The sequence below is a fragment of the Porites lutea genome, chromosome 7, assembly GCF_958299795.1.
Source record: "Porites lutea chromosome 7, jaPorLute2.1, whole genome shotgun sequence".
Taxonomy (NCBI): Eukaryota; Metazoa; Cnidaria; class Anthozoa; order Scleractinia; family Poritidae; genus Porites; species Porites lutea.
In genome coordinates, this window is record NC_133207.1 from 29,133,888 (window position 1) to 29,153,100 (window position 19,213).

At 38.4% G+C, this 19,213-nt stretch overlaps 1 protein-coding gene across 2 annotated transcripts; it reads right to left on the bottom strand.

Moving 5' to 3' along the window:
* Nucleotides 1-20: 20 nt before the first annotated feature.
* On the bottom strand, nt 21-18,961 carry LOC140942541 (serine/threonine-protein phosphatase 2A 56 kDa regulatory subunit gamma isoform-like). 2 transcript variants are annotated; one of them, XM_073391456.1, is made up of 17 exons: nt 18,804-18,961; nt 18,605-18,673; nt 18,268-18,430; nt 15,272-15,471; nt 14,362-14,472; nt 12,930-13,022; nt 11,966-12,096; nt 11,709-11,768; nt 10,989-11,097; nt 9,718-9,771; nt 8,304-8,354; nt 7,430-7,549; nt 6,361-6,488; nt 5,531-5,632; nt 4,616-4,688; nt 3,720-3,851; nt 21-3,145 (listed from the first exon to the last, which is right to left on the bottom strand). In XM_073391456.1, exons 1-17 carry the CDS (start codon nt 18,828-18,830, stop codon nt 3,008-3,010), a joined length of 1,761 nt encoding a protein of 586 aa, XP_073247557.1. In that variant the 5' UTR covers nt 18,831-18,961; the 3' UTR covers nt 21-3,007. The 2 variants fall into 2 exon arrangements, with proteins under 2 accessions (XP_073247557.1, XP_073247558.1); XM_073391457.1 differs by having other exon boundaries at nt 18,605-18,670; nt 18,804-18,949.
* Nucleotides 18,962-19,213: the final 252 nt, after the last annotated feature.

A 19,213-nucleotide genomic window follows, 5' to 3' on the forward strand; every position in this document is an offset into this window, starting at 1 on the left:
AGAATGACAAAAACAGGTGATAAGACTTGGGAGAGGTTTATTATTGAATAAATATACAGATAAAAGAATTGAGTACATTTTTTTGCTGTACGGGATCGGAAATTCCACCCTCCCTTCAAAATTGTATACTAAAAGCTTTTCCGCCGCAACGCTATAATAGAACAGTCAGGTTTCAGAAATCGCTCTACGGATAAAATACATTTAAACGGTTTAAGAGAAAACAGAGACAATTTACATTCGTTATAAAACACGTCACAGTTATTTCCTCTCTCATGCATGAAAACTACTTGCAAATTTCAGCCGTTGCGTTCAAAAAAGACCACTTTTTCCTACAGCAATATTCTGTTCATTGACTAGCCTGCGTAGCTGGCGGGATTAGCGTGGGAGTGCTGTTTGGGCGGCCGAGCCGCGGGAAGTCCATTTGGGATTTACCCGGGCACAAGAATCCTGCCAGCTACGCAGGCTATAGATTGACAACTGTGACACCTTCCTGAGTTGAGGTTTTAAGAAATGGCTCCGCCATTAAACTAGGAATTTTGTTGCCCCCAGGATTTTCCACCCTTACCATTTTTATTTATTTATATCAGGGGTCTTATATTAACTTTGCAGCACATTTAGAGCCTTGTAAATTACTTTAACCGGCTGTTTTCATGGATAACAACCACAAAACAGGTAAAAGTCCTGAAAAGTTATCATATGCTATTTACCGTCACCAGAAATCAATCACGCCGAGGATTCCGGATTCCAGATCTTTGTCAGTGAAACTTGGATTTCACATTCCAAAGCCGGGATTCTGGATTTTACAAGCAAAATTTTCCAGGATTCTGGAATCCGAATTCCTTTACATGAGGCGAGAGACTATTGACAGCCCATTACAGCTAAATGCACAATAATACTTCCGCTTTTTCAGATGAACTGAATGTACGCTTCAATTCAAGTGAAGTACTGAGAACTTACATAATGAATTCGGAACAAGTGAACACCGATTGACATTACGTTTCCACTAACTTCACCAAGTTTACAGTGCTAAATACCAAGCGTAAACTGATACAATGTTGCACCATTTGAGGCCACATCTACAGGAACTGAAAACAAACCTAACCAACTGACATCAAATTTTAGATCTCTTTTCTATCCGCGAAGCAACCTATCTCGATTAAAATCACTTTCTGCGGCTCTCTACCGCCTCTCCACAATCAACAGTCAAATTAGGTTGCATCCACACTTGGTGCCCGGGCACGGTGGCCGAGAACGGTGCTCAGTGGGCGCTAAAATAAACACACCGGTTCCGGTGCCCAGCGTACAAGGTTTACAACGTCGGGCACTCATGAGGGCGCCGGGTTCCAGGATGCCCACCGCTTTTGTTGATTCCCGGGCAATTCACTACTTTGCACTCCTTGCAACGCTCACGTTTCAAAATGGAGTCTGACAGGATGAGATGTGCCGAATATGTACACAGCTACATATGAGTATCCAGTGTGTGTACACAACCCCATTTTGTCCTGGTACTCAGGCACTAATGCTCGGGCACCAAGTATAAACAGCGCTTTAGGGAGCGTTAAGACCAGGTGGCTGAGCACGGTGCCGGGTACTAATGTGAACACACACTTTTTTCAGTATCCTCGCTAGAATTCGGGCACGGTGCCGGAAACCAAGACTCGGACCCAAAAGTGGTAAACCGGCGTCTGACAGGGCGAAATGGAGAACCTATGTACACAGTCACATATCGGTTACTCAAGTTGTGAACACAACACTATTTTGTGCTAGTACCCAGGCATTTGTTCCCGGGCACCAAGTGTGGACAACCCCTTAGCTACCTCAACTGTCAAACAAAAGATTGAGTCATAAAAAGGTCACATGGAAAGTAAAATCAAAACATACCGTATACGAGCAATTGGCTTTCGACCACGTGGAAGACTGCTTTATTCAGTTCGATATCCAGACAGCGAGAAGTAGGTTGCAGAAACGAGGTGTGGGGAATTCTTTCAACAATAACTTTGATTTTTAGAGCATGTATCTGGATGTCGGGTGAAACAGTCTCTTGAGAGCCTGATATATGTTCCAATAAATCTTGAACATATTCAAACAAAAAGTTCAAATACTTATAAAAGAATAAGGTTTTATCTTCAAAATAAAAAAAAGTAGAGACGACATGTAACGAATGCTTTAAAAAAATAACTGGAGTTACCACAGAAAATATCGACTTTTACAAATCAGATGGAAAGTCAAGAATGATGCTACTTTCCATTATGAGATATTATAACAATGCAGCATCGTCTGTTTTTATAGTCTTTTCTTGACGTTTCTTTAAAATATTTTTAGTTGATGTGCAGTCTATTATAACCTTGAAGGGGAGGAAGCGAAAAAGGGAGGGAATTGGGGAGAGAAGGAAAAAGACCTTACCTCCCTTCCCCTTTCGCGCTTTTCTCCCTCTTCCCCACCCTCTCCCCACCTCTTTTTGCGCCTGTCACGCAAGCTACCTCGATCTTACCTATGTCCAGGGTTCGCACAAACTTTTGGATCCAAAATTCAAGACTTTTGCCAGACTTTTTCCAAAACAATAATTTTTTTTCCAGACTCAAGGTTATCACATAGGTGATCAGTAGATCTTTAAAAAAAACCCCACAGGAACAAAGCTTTTTTCATGATGCGCAGCAAACGTACGGGCGAGACTGAATAAGATTTAAGCAAAACGAAAAAAAAAATTCCCTTATAAAGCACTTGCTGCAGCTTAAAAAAAACTCACACTTTTTACAATTTTTCAAGACTTTAACTCAATTTTCCAGACTCTTTCCAGGTCTGGATAATTGCTGGGCAAATTTACAGATTTTTTCAAGAATTTTGGACTCTGAAAGAACCCTGCCTTTGCGCATGGATCTAGCGACTAGGATTAAAAAGCAAGAACAATCCCGTAAAATCCACAAAAACAGCACTTACACATCAAGGTAAGATTATGCGTTGACCAATTTAAAAACGTCAAGATCTGTAAAATGCTGGTACCATATTTCTAAGCTTCTTGTGCAGAACTTAAGTACGGCTCGGGGCTATGATAATCACTGAGAGCATTTACAGTCCTGGAGTCATGGGGCAGTTCAGATTTCCGCCGTACAAACTTTTTGTTCGCTGGCCTTTTTCCAGGCACATCCTAAAAAGAACATCAAAAATCCTTAACTTTAACAGAACAATGGAAAGAAAAAAAACTCCTAAAATACAACGCTTTGAATAGGTATGAGCCGGGCAGCAGGGATGGCGAAGTGGTGAGGGCATTTCACCCTCTACCAATGTGGCCTGGATCTGAGTCTCGGCGTCGACGCCGACATCGTATGTGCGTCGAGTTTGTTGTTAGTTCTCGCCTTTGCCCCGAAAGGGTTTTTCCCCAGGCCTGGTTTTCCCATCCCCTCGAACACCTTTTATTCCAAATTCTAATTCGATCAGAGCTGATCTGGAAGATGTCTCCCATTAGAAGGTCACATTTTTGTCAGTTCTTCCTTTAAGTGTCGTTTGTCCGGTTTGGTATTATAACGTTAGTTTGATCCCTCCAGCATGGACTACCTATAATGCTTAATGCTTTTCAAATAGCCCAAGACTGTTGCTGGGAGGCGAATTTACTGGACTACTACAGGGAGCAAGAATAATCGCATCGGTAAAAGGAAAAAATAATTTAACTTCTGCGAAACATGGCGCGGAATAAAATGTATTAGCAAAGAATTTTTAGTTACCGAGTTCTGTACTCTTTGAAGATCCACGTTTCCTTCTTCAACTCCTTCCATGTCACCAGATGTAAAGTCCATTGAAGAGTCCAGCAATTTATTACTGTCTTCTCCCTGGGCCAATCGGGCAATCTTAACATACTGTGAAAATTGATTCAAACAAGTTAAAACCAACCCTTCGACGGACGACTTTTTCAACTTTTGACTGGGACCACCAGTCAGCAAAAATCCGTCAACACGACTGAAAAGAACACCTTAAAATCAGTGAAGTTGCCAAGTTTGAAAGGGATTGTTAAAAACTAATCAAGATATTTCTCCACAAAGTCGCCAAATTTTACAAGCATTTGTAAGGTGAGTGGCAAGTTCAAGCCTCCACCATACAAATGTCTGTAAAATTTAGCAACTTGATGTCGCAATATCTTCGCTCGCTTTAGTCGTATCGCCTTTAGAGTGATTTTGACCCGTGAAATAGGTAGTAGAATACTACGCACTATTATGCACTAACTCGGCACTAATTGTATCGTCTTCTTTTGTTTACCTCTTGCTATTTTTTCACTATTTGTTAGTATCTGTTTCACGGTTCAAGTAAAATCACTCTAACTTCAGAAGTTACTAATTTAAGGCGCACTTTCTCGTAGTGTTGATGGCTATTTGCTTACAGGTTATTTTGCAACAGACGACAGGAAACATTTCACTGCCTGATTATAGTCTTAAATAACAAAACTGGACCATTATTTTTGGAATTCAATTGATGTGAAGACCTATTCTAGAGTTTTAAAAAGATTAAATGGAACGCGCTATATCACTTGCACGCGAGACACCCATGAAAATAACCGGTATTAAACCTTGAAGAATTTTATAAGGAACTAAAATAATAGGAAAGTTCAACTCATTGTTCTACTCACATTCGGGTTTTTACGTGCTAGCTCATCTATCTTCATCCACGCCTCTTCCCTTTCTTTTAGCTTGTCTCTTTCCCTAAGGAACGTACCGAAGTTAGACCGCATCTCATACGCATCTAATGTTATGTGCATAACATAGGGCGCTTAACAAAAGTCAGAAGTGGTCAGACCGGACGTTTTGAAAATGAAGTTGGCTTTCTTTGAAGATTTTTCGAAAAATCTCTCACTGCTGTGCGTACTATACAGTCAAAACACATTAACACCGACAGTGAGGGGGCATAGAAAGTGTCCGTATTAACGGAATGTCAGTATTAAGCGGGTTGAATTAAGAAAAAAAGCAAAGGACAAAGCAAACTGTCCGTAATCATGAGGTGTCCGCAAAGCGGGCTTTGACTGTATTTAGGAATAGACTGACCTGGCTGCATGGTCCTATGATTAGTTAACTAGTAATAACCAAAGGTTACGAAATGCGGGCGACAACGATCGAAGGTCAAAACGCTTTCGCTCCATCGCTGTGCTTTGCGTAAGTTTCACGTGACAAATAGTCAAAAATACGCGCGATCACATTAGGAGTGATACAAACGCTCGTGATCAAATTGAGCTATGTGCATTCCTTTCGTTCTTTGAGGAAGTCCAAATGAATGCTGGCTACATACATGTGACGCATGCGTATTAAAAACCTGGAGATTAGGACTGCGGGCTCCTCTTGTCGCCCGCAATTAACCCCGCATTTCGCCTCTTGAATACCGCAAATCGGACTGCCAAAGGCTCGTACTATTTAAGACATTTTTAGCGAAAGAACGCTGCTTGATATGTTAATATGATCTATCCTGGCTGCTTCCCCGGATATTTTTTCAAGTCCTAATTAGCCGTGGAATTCTCGTTATGACTGACTATCTTACCAACCGTCCACTATACCTTTGTCTTTCCTGTTTATATTTTTGAGAACACTCATCAAAAAGCTTTTGATTCATCTCCATAAAGAGCTTCAGTGCGTTATATATGAGACCATGAATTGTCCTAAAAGAATATAAATGTGTTAACTTATGCGTTAACTATCCCCTCGCCCCCTCCTCCATAGTTTTCTGTTTTGGTTAGCTTTCGCGCAGCTGTATTTCTCTTACTTCAAGAATCACAAAAGAAAAAAACCTTAGCTACGCAGGCTACACACAAACAAGACAAGTGTCCATAAATCGGAAACTAAGCAGGCTAACTTTCATTAACATCTCCTCAGCTATGTGGGTACTAATCAAAGTGTAGTGAATATTTGGACAAGTTGAACAGACTTGCTCACAGTAACTTAAGACTGAAAGGACGAAGGTTAGCCACCAAGTGGTAGAGAATTAGGAATTTTAATCGATGCTGAATACAAAAAGTGCAAATATAGGAAGACAGAGACCACAATGATGTTTTAACAGCCCACTTTACAGTTACAGGTGAAAATGACAACCCTTCCTGCTTTGTTATATAAATCATGTTGTTCTTTATGCTAACTAGTACTTTTCAGAATAATTTCCATAAGAAAAGGAAAGAGGTTCAGCGTATCAAGGCAAGGGCAACTTCAGCCTCATGTTCAGTCAAAGGCTAGGATACTAAGCCCACAACTGTATTCAATGGTCTCTTGTGTCATTTATATCGAGAGTTGGGGCGACAAAATTTGCCACGTTCAAGTTAACAAAATGTGAATGCAGGTCACTAAAGTAATGGATAAAACAATTAAAATTAGAGAGAGGCACAGTTTTACTTACTTATTCCAGTGGTTTTTGGAATGTTTGTATAAAGACGGGAACATTATAGGTACAATGACTCCAGCATTGTCACTCATTAAACTCATCACGTACTCATTATTCCAGTAGTACAAGGCACGTTCAGCAACCTGTCAATAAACCAAAATTTGTTAGAGCATATTACAAGCGTTTGTTACCAATTCCTTAATGGGCCTTGAAAAAAATAATTAATAATAACACCTATTTGCTAGCCTGAGAAAACAACCGACATTTCGCGTTTTCCACCACTGGTTTCCCTGCGAAATGATAGAGAGCTTTCGATTCTGAGACAAGGACGACTTCGAGGACGAGATTTCCTTAACACTGAGTAGTGCTCGCGCGTGAACCAGCGTCATTTTGGCGGGAAAACGTGGTAGCCGTCGTCATTCTACTACGAGTTTTAGAGTGAATGTCGTAGTGGCAGGAACAAGTTCAAACATTTTGTGACCGGGAAAGGGCGAAACTCTCTCCAATAAAAATAATCGCACTTACTTTTCAGGTGAAAAACAGTACAATGAAGGATTGACCATTTTTCGAGAATATGCGAAAACACTTTAAGTTAAATCTCGTACTCGTAGTAGCCGTCCTCGTCCTCAAATATAAAGCCCTTTGATGTCTCAGAAACGAACGCAGAAATTCCTTACAGAAGATGCAGATCTGGGTCGTGCTTCTGATTGGCTGAATCAATTTGTAGCCAATCAGATGCTTTACCCAGATCTTGGTAGCGACGCGTCATCGGTATAGAATTTCTGCACTCGTTTCTCAGACGTCATTTCGCCGGGAAACCAGTGGTGGTGTCGCAAGATGTCGGCTGTTTTCTCAGGTTACCTACTCGCTAAAATTCACTGAAAAACTTCTTCGTAGTTTCACCCACGAAAGGTACAAATGTAACTAACTCAGTTAATTTTCTTATGGAAAAAATGACACATCACCAAAAAACATTCTTCCCCACAATCCAAATATTGCTTTTGAAAAGGATCACTTCAGGTTAATATTTTAATCACTTTAAAGATATAAAGTGAGCACTGTTACATCTATTTAAATAACCTACTTGAAAGTGTGGGCTGGAAATACATTTTGCCAGTTGCCGGAAAAGTGGCTCCAAGACTTTGGTGAATTCTGATGGCTCGATGACGTCAAGAATTTCTTCAAGCTCATTGAGGAACATCACCTGGAAATAAGTAATCCAAAAAATACTCTTTCAACATGGAATTTTAGAATCTCTTAAGCATGTGAGTCACATTCAAATATCCTCTAAGGGAACGAACTTCAGGATCTAGAAAATTAATTCAGCTTCATTAGAGACTCCAGGCTTTGTAATGTGGAAGGGGCCACAGGCTTTGAGCTTTGAGGTTATTCAGTGAAATGCAAGACACCAGTGAATGGAAGTTTTTCATTCAGAAAAAGTGACTTCTGATTCAGTGCAATATTCACCCTCTGCATTTCCTGGGGAGAAGGAGGGAGAAGGAGACAGTACATTAAAGAGATACTCAGAGCCTGAATCCACATGCCCCCTCAATCAACTGGAGACAGCCCTGGAAATGACCTGTTTCTCGGCTCTTGCTGTCAAACTAATAAAACCATGAACACCTGAAATATTTTTGGAATGTTTATCGTGTTACGACTATTCACATTGAAGATCAGGGCATGCGAGCAGGCCACAAAGCCACAACCACTGCTGCTCCCAGTTTAGTATTCCCACACCTGATTGGCTCCTGCCTTGCAGCACAGTAACATTCAACAAATATTTCTGGTGCTCAGTTTATGGAGTTTCTCAGTAACTTTATCCCCTTGATACAGAGGGCTACTTTTTCATTGGCATGTTGCATTTTGTTACTGCCATTGAAGATTTTCAACTCTGAACTCTCCAACTTGAGCTCAGCCACTTCCTAATAATACTAATTCAGAATACAAAAAACGCTCACCTCCTTTGGGCTGTGAACTTTTGGCCAGAATTTCATAAGTGACACGATCACCTTGACAAATAAAAGCAGCAAAATAATATAATGTTATGAGAAAGTTGTTTTTTACACCGTTCGTACAAGTTTTTGAACCCAAAATTCAAGACTTTTTTCAGACTTTTTTCCAAAACAACTATTTCTTTTTCCATACTCAAGGTTATCAAATAGGTCAGAATGAAAAAAAAAAGAGGGAACACGGGTGCAGATTGAATAAGATTTGACTAAAACGAAAAAAAAAATCACATATGAAGCGCACTTGTTGTACATGTAGCTTTGAAAAAAATCAAGCCTTTTTGCCATTTTTCCAGATTTAATCTCCATTTTCCAGACTTTTTCAGGTCTGGAGAATTGCTGGGCAAATTTCAAGACCTTTTAAGGAATTCAATGCTCTGTACAAACCCCGTTTTTTCAGTCAGTTACGCTGGCATCTCAGAAGAAAAAAATCTGAGTTCTCTCAACAGGGTTCGAACCTATGACCTTCTGGTTTCTAGTTAGCCTGTGAGCAAGCTCTCCAGGGCACTCTGGCAGCAGGGCAGGAAAAGGAAAGAGAGATTGCAACTACGTCTCTGGGATTTGAAATCCACCTACAATTCCCCTGTGACTCCTCGTCAACTGAGCTGTCAGATTTCCGCCAATCAGTGCAAAGTAGAAATGAGCGCGAATGTGAACAAACATTGAATAACACATGACATCATTACTAATGTCATCTCCACCAACCAGCGTTTCGCATTAACTTTCTCAATGCAGTTATTCAAATTCCAGAGACGTAGTTGCAAGCTCTCCTTCCTTTTCCCGCCCCGCTGCCAGAGCGACCCGGAGAGCTTGCTCCCAGGCTACACTGTAGCTACTAGTCCGGATGCTCTACCATTGAGCTACAGAAGACCCTTGGTAGCTAATGCCACTAAACTACTGTCGGTTGCATCTAAGCATGGACACGAGACAAATAGACATGTTTTAATAGGGTGCCAGACATAACGTGTTTTGGCATCGAACATCTGAAGTTTGACAGCGGTTAAAGCAAACTGTCATGCCAAAGGATTATGTTTTTGATCAGCCCGTTCCGCTCATGTTTCATTTTTCTCAACTTTCAGGCATATTTCTTATCCAGAAACAGCACAGTTGCCTCCACAAATTATTCTTAAAGTCTAAAAACTCTTGCAAAGAATATTTTGTTAAGCAAAAACAAATCAAATCGACAACAGCCACCTACTCCAAACTTCGAATGTTTGGCGGCAAAACATGTCATGTTTGCACAAAATTATAACCTGCTTTTTCCTCACGTGTACACGCTTAGATGCAACTGACAGTAGGTTCATATAACAATGTTAATGTTTAAATTTCAAAAATGAAAGGAACTAAGCAGTAGTATTTGTCTTACCGGTTCTGTAAGAGTGGGGTCTTTTTCCAAGAATTGTACAATGCAATAAGCCAGCTGAAGAGAGAGAGAGAGCAAATTGATTTAAATGAAAAAATGACTACAATATTATAACTTGCCAATATACCTTCATGCATGGTTTTCAATGGCAACAATAATAAATTATTTAATTTAATATAGAGTGACTTACACGAAAAGATCAAAGGTGTCATTACAATGTACAAAATCCAAGTGTAGGTAGGTAGGTAATGGTTTATTTAACAGTTCAAATTACAAGAGAAACAAGCTAGCCCCAAGAAACTTGGCTGGTTTCCACGGAGGGCGTGTTGACACAAAAAAATTGTGTATTAAATTGCTAAACTAATACCAAACTTTCTTATAATTCTACGTCTGTTGCTACACAGGAAGTCATAAATAGTTAGCTACTATTAGGATACACAGGTTGGCAAGACCCAACCATGATCTAATAAGCTTCTTAAATGAAGAGATTGACTCGGTGAGTTTTGCTTCTTTTGAGATCTGGTTTCAAAGCATAGTACCACTAAATTTAAAACTAGAAGAAACTAGAAACTCCCTTTTCAGTTTAGAAAGTGTCAGATCAGTAGCTGTGTTACATAGATGCAGATGGTAATTAGTCTGATTGACATTCCTTCTCTCAAAAGAGTTCCTTGGGCCAGGGGCAGTGTGGTCATTCAATATTTTGTGCATTAAAACTGACTTTGCATAGCGCTGTCTATCATCAAGTGTTTGCCAAGAAAGAGAGTCAAAAGAGGGTGTAAAAAAAGTAACAGCAAAGATAAATTGAGAAATCAATACTACCAAACAACTACATTCTCAATTATTGAAAAGCAACATATATGAGGCATAATTGTTTGCTAGTAACATTTCACATCTAAGAAGCACATAGTAAAAGACATAACTACCAAAAATTTGCTGTGGATGAAAAATTCAAATAAATGCAAGATATGTTATGAAGAAACATTAATTTTGTTCATCAAAGTGCCAGCAAGAGAAGGTTTGTGGAAAATTTATTCATAAAGCAAGTTTTCCTCAGAGAAAACTTAGTATACTGTGTGAGAGAAAAAAGTATGAGAGAACCATGGACCATCAGCTGGTTAACATTTTAAGGCCAATACTTGGCTCTGAGGCTTAAGGAGGAAAAATGGCAAAAGAAATGAATGAGAATTTCTCTGCAATTTCTTCTATGTTTTTTCCCAAAGCCTCACAGCCAGGTATTTATTTCAAAATATTATAATTGTTAGGTTGAGTCATACCTGAGGATGATACATGCTGAGTGCCTTAACTTTGTGTAGTGGCATCAGAACTTTCATGAGAAAGTGTTTATGTTCCTCTTTGAGAGGCAGTGCAAAGCCATTGATTATGCTGCAAGAAAACAATATATAGAGAGGATATTACATGGTGGCGCGAAGATAAGAATTTTATTTTCTAGTGGGAAAACAATAATTTACAAACGAGCATAGCGAGTGAGTAAAATATTGTTTTTGCCACAAGAAAACAAAATTCATATCTTCGAGCCGCCATGTAATGTTCTTTTTATTATATAGACAAAATGACATCAATAAAATATAGAGGGAAATTACCAAAATTACATCATCGATAAACTCACGTGTGAGATTATGGAAAATAAACCACTCGGGTCCCAGATGTAGTTTTTATGAATTTTACGAGTGGTATATTTTCCAGTAAAACACTCGTGTCTATATAATAAATATGTTTTAATGTTGTTACAATATGCAAAATTTATTTAAATTTAGTAGTCTTTTTTGAATCTTACATGTTATGATATATACCACATTTCCTCGAATAACAGCTGGGGGCGATTATCATTATTTTTGCACAAAAAGGGGAAGATAATTCACAAAATGACTTAAACTCACTGTCTGGATTTACTATGCTGTGCAAGGTGGTTGTAGAAATCATTTTCAACCCATAAGTAACCTTGAATAGGAATTTTAAAAAACCATTACACATACCTTCCTAAAATTTCTAGTAGCTCTGCAATCCCATTATGGTGTTCTGTTTCATATATAAATCTGCAAAAGAATTTTTCAAACAATATTTTTCCTCTTACATTGAAAGTAAGCACTAAGCATTCACAGCCAAACTACATGTACCTGCCTGTGTGCAATGCTGATAAATGTATGTGCATATCATGTTTGCGCATGGAATTGGATTTTTTATCATCAGTCAACTGGTAAGATTTGTACATGGGCGAGAAGAGAACATTTACCTGTAAAATATATTATTTATTTGTTTCCTGATATAAGCTCTGAGTCCCAGAAACTTGCCATATATTCTGTGAATTACTGTCTTGAGGAAATCTCTTTCTCTTGGATCTTCACTATCAAACAGGTCAAGAAGCTGTACAACAACAAAGAGACCTACATTTTTGTAACAATCAACAAACTTTAACAACTGCAACGGCAAAGAACCAGCGTTTTCCCAAGTTAGCCTTAACAGGTTCTTACATATATGGTAATTAGTACAAATTTAGGCTATTTATGTTCTTAAATAATTATGTTCTAATTTTTTGCAGAAGAAAATACACTGATGAGGTTAAGATTACACTTTATTTAGACGTATGTTCAACTTATTCCTTATATAAACTCTGCAAACAGGCTTCTACTGTACTCCCTGTCTTATAAGTCTCAAGATTATAACTATTAATTGTGGGATACTATTTTTTCCAATAAATATATTAAAACATAAGCCATGGTTAAGACATGCTTGGCATTAGGCCTGGTTGACATTGCAACAATCATCAAAGTAACAACTGACAGATAATGGAGATACTAATCCATCAAAACATAAGTGTTGAAAAAATAGTGAAAGTTGCTGTGAGCCACCTTAAGATTCTGTGGTGTACAGACACATTCAATGCGGTCTACACATTCAATGCAAGCGTGAGAAAAAGCACCATTTGCAATTAAATTTTAAGAATTTTGTCACAAAAGGGTACTAATACTTTACTTGCTTCCTCTACATATATGTTGCTTGCTTTTATGCAAAATAATTTCAGCCATTGTGTCCAACAATGTATGACAACTTATCTATTTGTGACTTCCCAAAGCTCAAAACAAGAAATGCATGTCTGCAACTCTTTATACTTCCAAAGATGCAACTTCTACTGCTGAATTTGTGAACTAGTCTTAATGGTGATGACATTTACACATTTAACCCACTCACTGTATTACCTGCATAACAAATTTTTGATCAACAAACTTCTTTGCCACAGCAGGCTGAAAATCCTGAGACTCCAAGAACCTCAAGAATAATTCATACACAATCTAAATGATAAATACAATATATCATTAAACATCAGTAATGTAGCCTCTAGGGCAATACACAGGGATCACAGAAACATGCTATTTTATCTTAGTAAAATCCAACTCGTGGTCTATTATCAATGCTGCATTCTGATTGGTTGAGCTACTACTAGGCTATATGTTATAGCCCACTAGTAGTGAAAAGCCCTGGCTTTGAAACCCAAAACAATGGCCGCTGAATTGTGTTTTGCTAACTTAAGTTGTTTTGTCTCGATGTTTTTGACCAACTAGTTGCATTTTACTAAAACAATATTATTATTCCTCTCGCCCTCATGGCCTCTGAGTCAATAGCCCATTCAGGCTTGAGGAATAATTGTTAAATCCATCTTACAGGGCTGTAATTTATAAAGGTCGGGGACTTGGGATTTCCAACAGCCACTATGAAGGTGACCCTCAGCTATTCTAATGGGAAAATAGAGAGAACCAAAAGAAATCCTCAGCTGTTTGATTCCCTGCCAACAATTTGAAATCTTAGTAACAACCCTCTGTCAATGCAGAAAATTAATAATTTTAAATAAAGCAAACACAACAATTAAAGGCTCTGGAGAACAACACAGCAGCTAAATGGTACTATGAGGACTGTCAAGGGAACAGCTGCCAACACTAACAATACAAAGGACCCAAATCTTATAACAATGAGAAAGATTCAAAATGCATGAATCAACAGCAGCTGTGCTACTCATAGCCACACACTGCAATAGCTAAATCATCGCCAACAGCAGATGAAGACCAGCAATAAGCAGTCAAAACGCCGTTATCAATAACAAAGTGATTCTTCTAAGACAAATAATAGGGGAGCCCTATCACTGGAGCTGTTTTGATTGCTAGGACAGGGCTCGAAATTAAAAAAATTCTCAGGTCGCCTTTTGGCAACCAACCTGAGAAATGTAGTCGCCAAATGTAAAATTTATAGTCTCCAGTTTGTATAATGTAAATGATGCAGCTCATAGTATGGCACGATCCATCAGATTTGATTGTTTGAAAATATCGCAGACAGAGGACGGTATAAATTTGGAGGTAAACTGGCTTTGTTTACGGTATGTGATTTGGCACATTTTTTTTATGACAAAAGCAAACCAAGGTAAGATGAAATGTTTGTTTTAACTTTACTCTTTTAATTTAAATCTAAACCAAAGAGAAATCTGGTCGCCAAAGTGGTGACTAAGCCAGTGAATTTTTAGTTGCCAAGGAGAAAATGTTAGTTACATTGATGACCATATCAGTCGCAATTTCAAGCCCTGTAGGAGAGGGTAAGGTCACCCCAAAGTTCATCAGATATCAAGAATAAAAATTTTCCAACCTGAAGGTGCGGCCAAGCTGCTTCTAAGTTTGGTTCATCTTCTTCTGGATCAAACTCAGCACCATTAGGATTGGATGGTGGAGGAAGAGTCCTGAAAGTGTTAACTGCAAACTGTTGAACAAAATAAATCCACAGTTTCAGCAACACCTTGGCTTTATTACTGGTAGTAGTCAACTGTATGCCACTAAAAATCTGAAAGAGTGCATGCACTAAGGCTCTAAGCCTCCTCATCTCATACCAAATTCTCATTTTAATTAACAAGGAAGTACAAGGTAAGAGGAAAGAGAATCTAGAATTTAATCAGGGCTTCATTCCTGGCAACCTTCAATAGTCAACTTATGCGACAGGATGGGAAAGGAAAGAAGACAGCAAAACCTTACGTATGAAAGAATTTTCCATAAAAGTTCACCTTCCTTTTAAGAGGTCTTTTTGTTAAAGTCAGGAACATAGTGATGTTAAGTGAAGATCATGACAAAACATACAAGTAAGAGCCCTGTCAGATTTGTCACACACAAACATTTTGCAATGCTGTCCCCTTTTTTCAGCCATCCTGTTGTGTAAGCTCATAAATGTGGTAACACCACTACTAGAAATTAAATAAAATCTAGGAGAGACGCTGAGGCTAAATCATGTTCACTCTGAAGGAGACAACGATAGTCAGTTTAAGTACAGTGTACCTTAAATTGTATCAAAAGGTCTGTGAATCATTCCACCAGGGCTGTCATTAAGAGGCGGGGGCAGGGGATTTCCCCCGGCTACTTTCATAGGAAAATAGAAGAAAAATAGAACCAAACGAAATCCCTAGCTGTTTGATTCCCTGCCTACTTGTTGTATTTACCCGGCAACTTGAAATCTTAGGGACAACCCTGTTGCACCCAGCTAGTTACTAAGGAGAATGATGGTTTCTTACCATGTGGGCCACTTCAAGATAGATAGGATCTGTGACGACACCTCTGTTGTGTGTTATAAAGTCAACAATCTCATTAAGTGCAGCTCGTTTAACTTCCTTAAATTTGAGATCACTTAGTGGATCCATGGCAAAATCAAACAAAATGCAACACTGTTGAATTTTCTGGATGAAAAGCTGCTCTCTTTCGTTTGGTGGTGCATCTGAAACAAGCAAGAAAAAGGTCATGCTTAGGTCAGTCTGTCTCTCATGGATCTTTGATTGACTTTGAATTTCGGTTGATGGAGGCCACTCAGGTTTACAAATATCTGGTTCCATACATCTCCCCTTTCCTTGCATCTATACGGATTTTGGTAGGGTTCCATAACTAGCACTTCTCCTATGGTGTTCCCAATCACATGCAACCCCTTAGGCAGAACATTTGCATGGTACTATTCAGGGCTACTGATATTTCGCGCGGTCGCAGAGCCGCAAAATTCAGGTAAATCCACAAAAAACCCGCGAAATTCACAAAAACAAGAAAAATACGGCAAAATTCGGTAGAAATCTTGTCAAATACATGTCTGTACAAAAAACTTAGCTGAAACTTATTTCAGCTATAGGGGCTATTTACTTGCCGTAAACTTGCAAATTTATCTTGGAACTTCGTCACTGAAACATGCAAACAACATCCCAAAACTACCAGGCGTAGATTATGTTGCGAAAAACTGGGCACTAGCCATGATGTTAAAGGCTTTGCCATTGGTTAATTTCTGGAGCGTATTGTTATTGAAAGAGCAAATGATGACCTCTGTTAGAAAAACGTTAAAAACGCTGGTCTGATCAGTGCAAAACCGATCGATTCCTAGCAGAATTTGCCACAAAATCAGCCGTTTTATACCAATTGCTTTTTGATGAAGTTTGCCCCAAAAACTCCAGCGAAATTCCTGCGAAATCGGCCGATTTTTCCGCGAGTTTGTCCCTAAAAATCCCGCGAAATTTGACTTTTTCTTCCGCAACCTATCAGAAGCCCTGACTATTATATTTATTTCTTAGGATTTTACAAAAAGAAATCCATTTTTTGCTGTGAAATAGGACATTCACATTAGGAGTGAAAAACTTAGAAGCTTAGTAGAGCTTAATTAAACAGTAAATTTTGTTGTGCAAAGCATTTTACTGGTAATGGAAAACATTTTATATCTTATACAAAATCTACTGCTGGCTAGGCCACCAATTCCATCTCACATATTAACAAAACTCTAGACTTTTTAAGCCACATAGGGTTAATTGACATGATGCATAGTCTATTACCATTTCCTCCCAAATCTTTGAAATAAGCTGGACAAGCAAGGAGAAAATTTTGACAGCTATACTGCATGACAATGAAAGGCATGAAATAACTGGTCTTTTAATGCTCAAGATATTATGACAAAAAGTAACCAGAAGATTAAGGAATACCATTTGGAAAGTAAACTACATGACACACCTGCTGACTTTTTCTTAATCTGTATTTAAATGCAAATGAAGAATCAGCGAAAATTAAGGTTGCTGTCCACTTTATTGGGGTAGCTTATGCACACGCCACACCAAAAATTTACAAAAGACATTATTTTAATGAGTGTTTTGGTCAGAACATTTACTTAATGCATAAACTGTAGCAGGTAAAGGCTATTTTTTATCTTTGTCTTCTCAAATTCATTAATAATTCATAAAGATATTACAAGGGAAATTAATGTTTAATGAGTGTTTGGAAATTAGATCAAGAACTACTCATTTTTGCATCCCTAATTTCTCCTCCTAAAATCATTTTGTTTGAGAAGTAATATCAAGCATTTGACACAGTGTTTCATCGTCAGAAGACACACCTCGAAATTCGTCAAAAATACTCTGCTGGGTGTCGTATTTTCAACTCTCTTCTCAGTCTTTCATCTGGTGATGAAATACTGCGTCTCATGCTTGATATATTACATGAACAATAATAAGAAATCACTAGGTTCACCAGCCATGAAAGAAATGTTAAAAATGGCTGACATTTGGCAATATTAGTAAAAAATTGTTGGAAGATGAAGTCTCCAGTCACTGTAATTTGGATCATTAACTTATTGAACCAATCAAATTAATGCAACTTATGATTTTGTCACAAAATTTTTATAAATGGGGGTAGCATCGATGTGATGGACAGATCAAAAGCAATTTTGCAGGAACAGTAAAATCTGTTTACAAAATTGTCCAGTATATCAGTGGTTTACAAAAGCGCACCATATCTGTAAATGGTGGATAATCAACAATTACTATTAGCCGAAGGCCAGTATTTGTAAAGACTGAAATAAATATTGTTTAGCATAATAATTTTAGGGTTGGGGGAGGAAAAAATCATAAGCAACTAGTAACAGTTCCTGTAACCTTATTACCAGTTAAAGATTAGGGATTCAAATAAGATTTACTTGAACCATACTATGAAGAGAACAGAGGGCCTCAGAATAGAAATCTTTTCAGCTATTAAAACTGAAAGTGTTGTTTATCTTGCCTTGGTTTGGTGTAGAAATTTCACATAATCTTTCCGTCACCCTCAATCAAAATAACCTACCATGTCGCAGTTTTGGCATATAAGATCAAAGAAATATCATTTCCAACTATGGGGTAGCAATGTCAATAAATCTGATATATTAAAGTGTTTACTAGCTAGCCCAATGGTGTTTACTATATTATTTTATCTCCAAAAGCAACAGTATTCCACAGCTCAATGACTGATTTGAGATATGGCTAAAAAGAGGGGCAACTACCTGTATAAACCATAATCATAACCAGCACTGAGCAAATGGTAAACAAAGCCGCGAGAAAAACACTTTGCTCGCTGAACTCCCCGTAGCGAAATTGTAATAAACTGGTTATGAGCGCAGTGTGCGACCAACTTTCCCGATAACAGGCAAATTGGAGGAGCATTAACATGTTTTATCACAGCAACGTCGATTTTATTTGGTATACTCAAACGAGAAAATCGAAGTTGCTTGAAATCTCACCTTTCAACGGAGGTAATTTCACTATCTCTCGATTGTCACTAACGTTAAACGATGAAGAACTCTGTCGTTTCTCTTTCCTCATTATTGACGGGCCATTTGCATATTGCCTTAGTTTGACAGCTTGACTCGGTGGATGTGAAACGGGTTGAGATTTCGATTTTGCCTAAGGTGGAGAAGAAAAACCAAGTAAGCTTAACCTTGAATGTAATTCTGCGTCACAAAAATAAGTTCCATTGGAACCCATCCCAGTAAACAATATCCAATCGAAATTGTGATTCAATCGACTGAAACCGCGACGGATTTCTCTATTCTTACGCAAAATAATCATACGACTCACCTCGTCAGTCACAACATCTCCGTTTTCTTTATTTGCCTGTTTGGCACTTCCTCCAGATTTCGAAATCTGCTGTTTACACCCAAGAAATGCAAAAGAGTAAAATCGATCTGTCACTGCTGATAGAAATGTTTTGACTTTCGCCTTCGCGCACAAGTTACCGAAAGAATAAACGATTTTTTATGCGTCTGGACTACCATACCTTATCTTTTTTTCCTTTGTTTGGCATTCTCGTGATCCATTTACCCTACGTAAACGGAAAACATGACGGAAAAATCACAAAATTCGCAGTTACGAAGTTAAAAGCCTGTAAAGATTGAAATCATTCAGAGCGGCTGTCAGATGTACTTTGATTGGTTGATATTTTCTATGGCATTCAGTTAGTCACGTGGACTTTTCTTTGATGAAAGCGCGGGAATGTTATTTGTAACTTTCTTGTTGTTACTGATATTATGTTTGCTTATCTTTTCTTAAACAGGAAAGTTTTAGGATCTTTTAGTATCGGCCCGTGTCCCTGCCCTTCTTGCCCTTTAGAGTCACAAGTGTTTGGGAAGGCTTCAAGTGTTCCAAAAAATAAACTATAAAAACAACAGTTCCGAACAAGTCTATATC

Bases quoted from the DNA above. Each gene is read 5' to 3' on its own strand.
- LOC140942541 (XM_073391456.1), bottom strand. From the start codon at position 18,830: ATGCCAAACAAAGGAAAAAAAGATAAG. The intron at 18,431-18,604 runs GTGAGTCGTATG...TCTCCACCTTAG, and splicing joins GAGATGTTGTGACTGACGAG to GCAAAATCGAAATCTCAACC. The intron at 4,689-5,530 runs GTATAGTGGACG...TACGTTCCTTAG, and splicing joins TATAAACAGGAAAGACAAAG to GGAAAGAGACAAGCTAAAAG.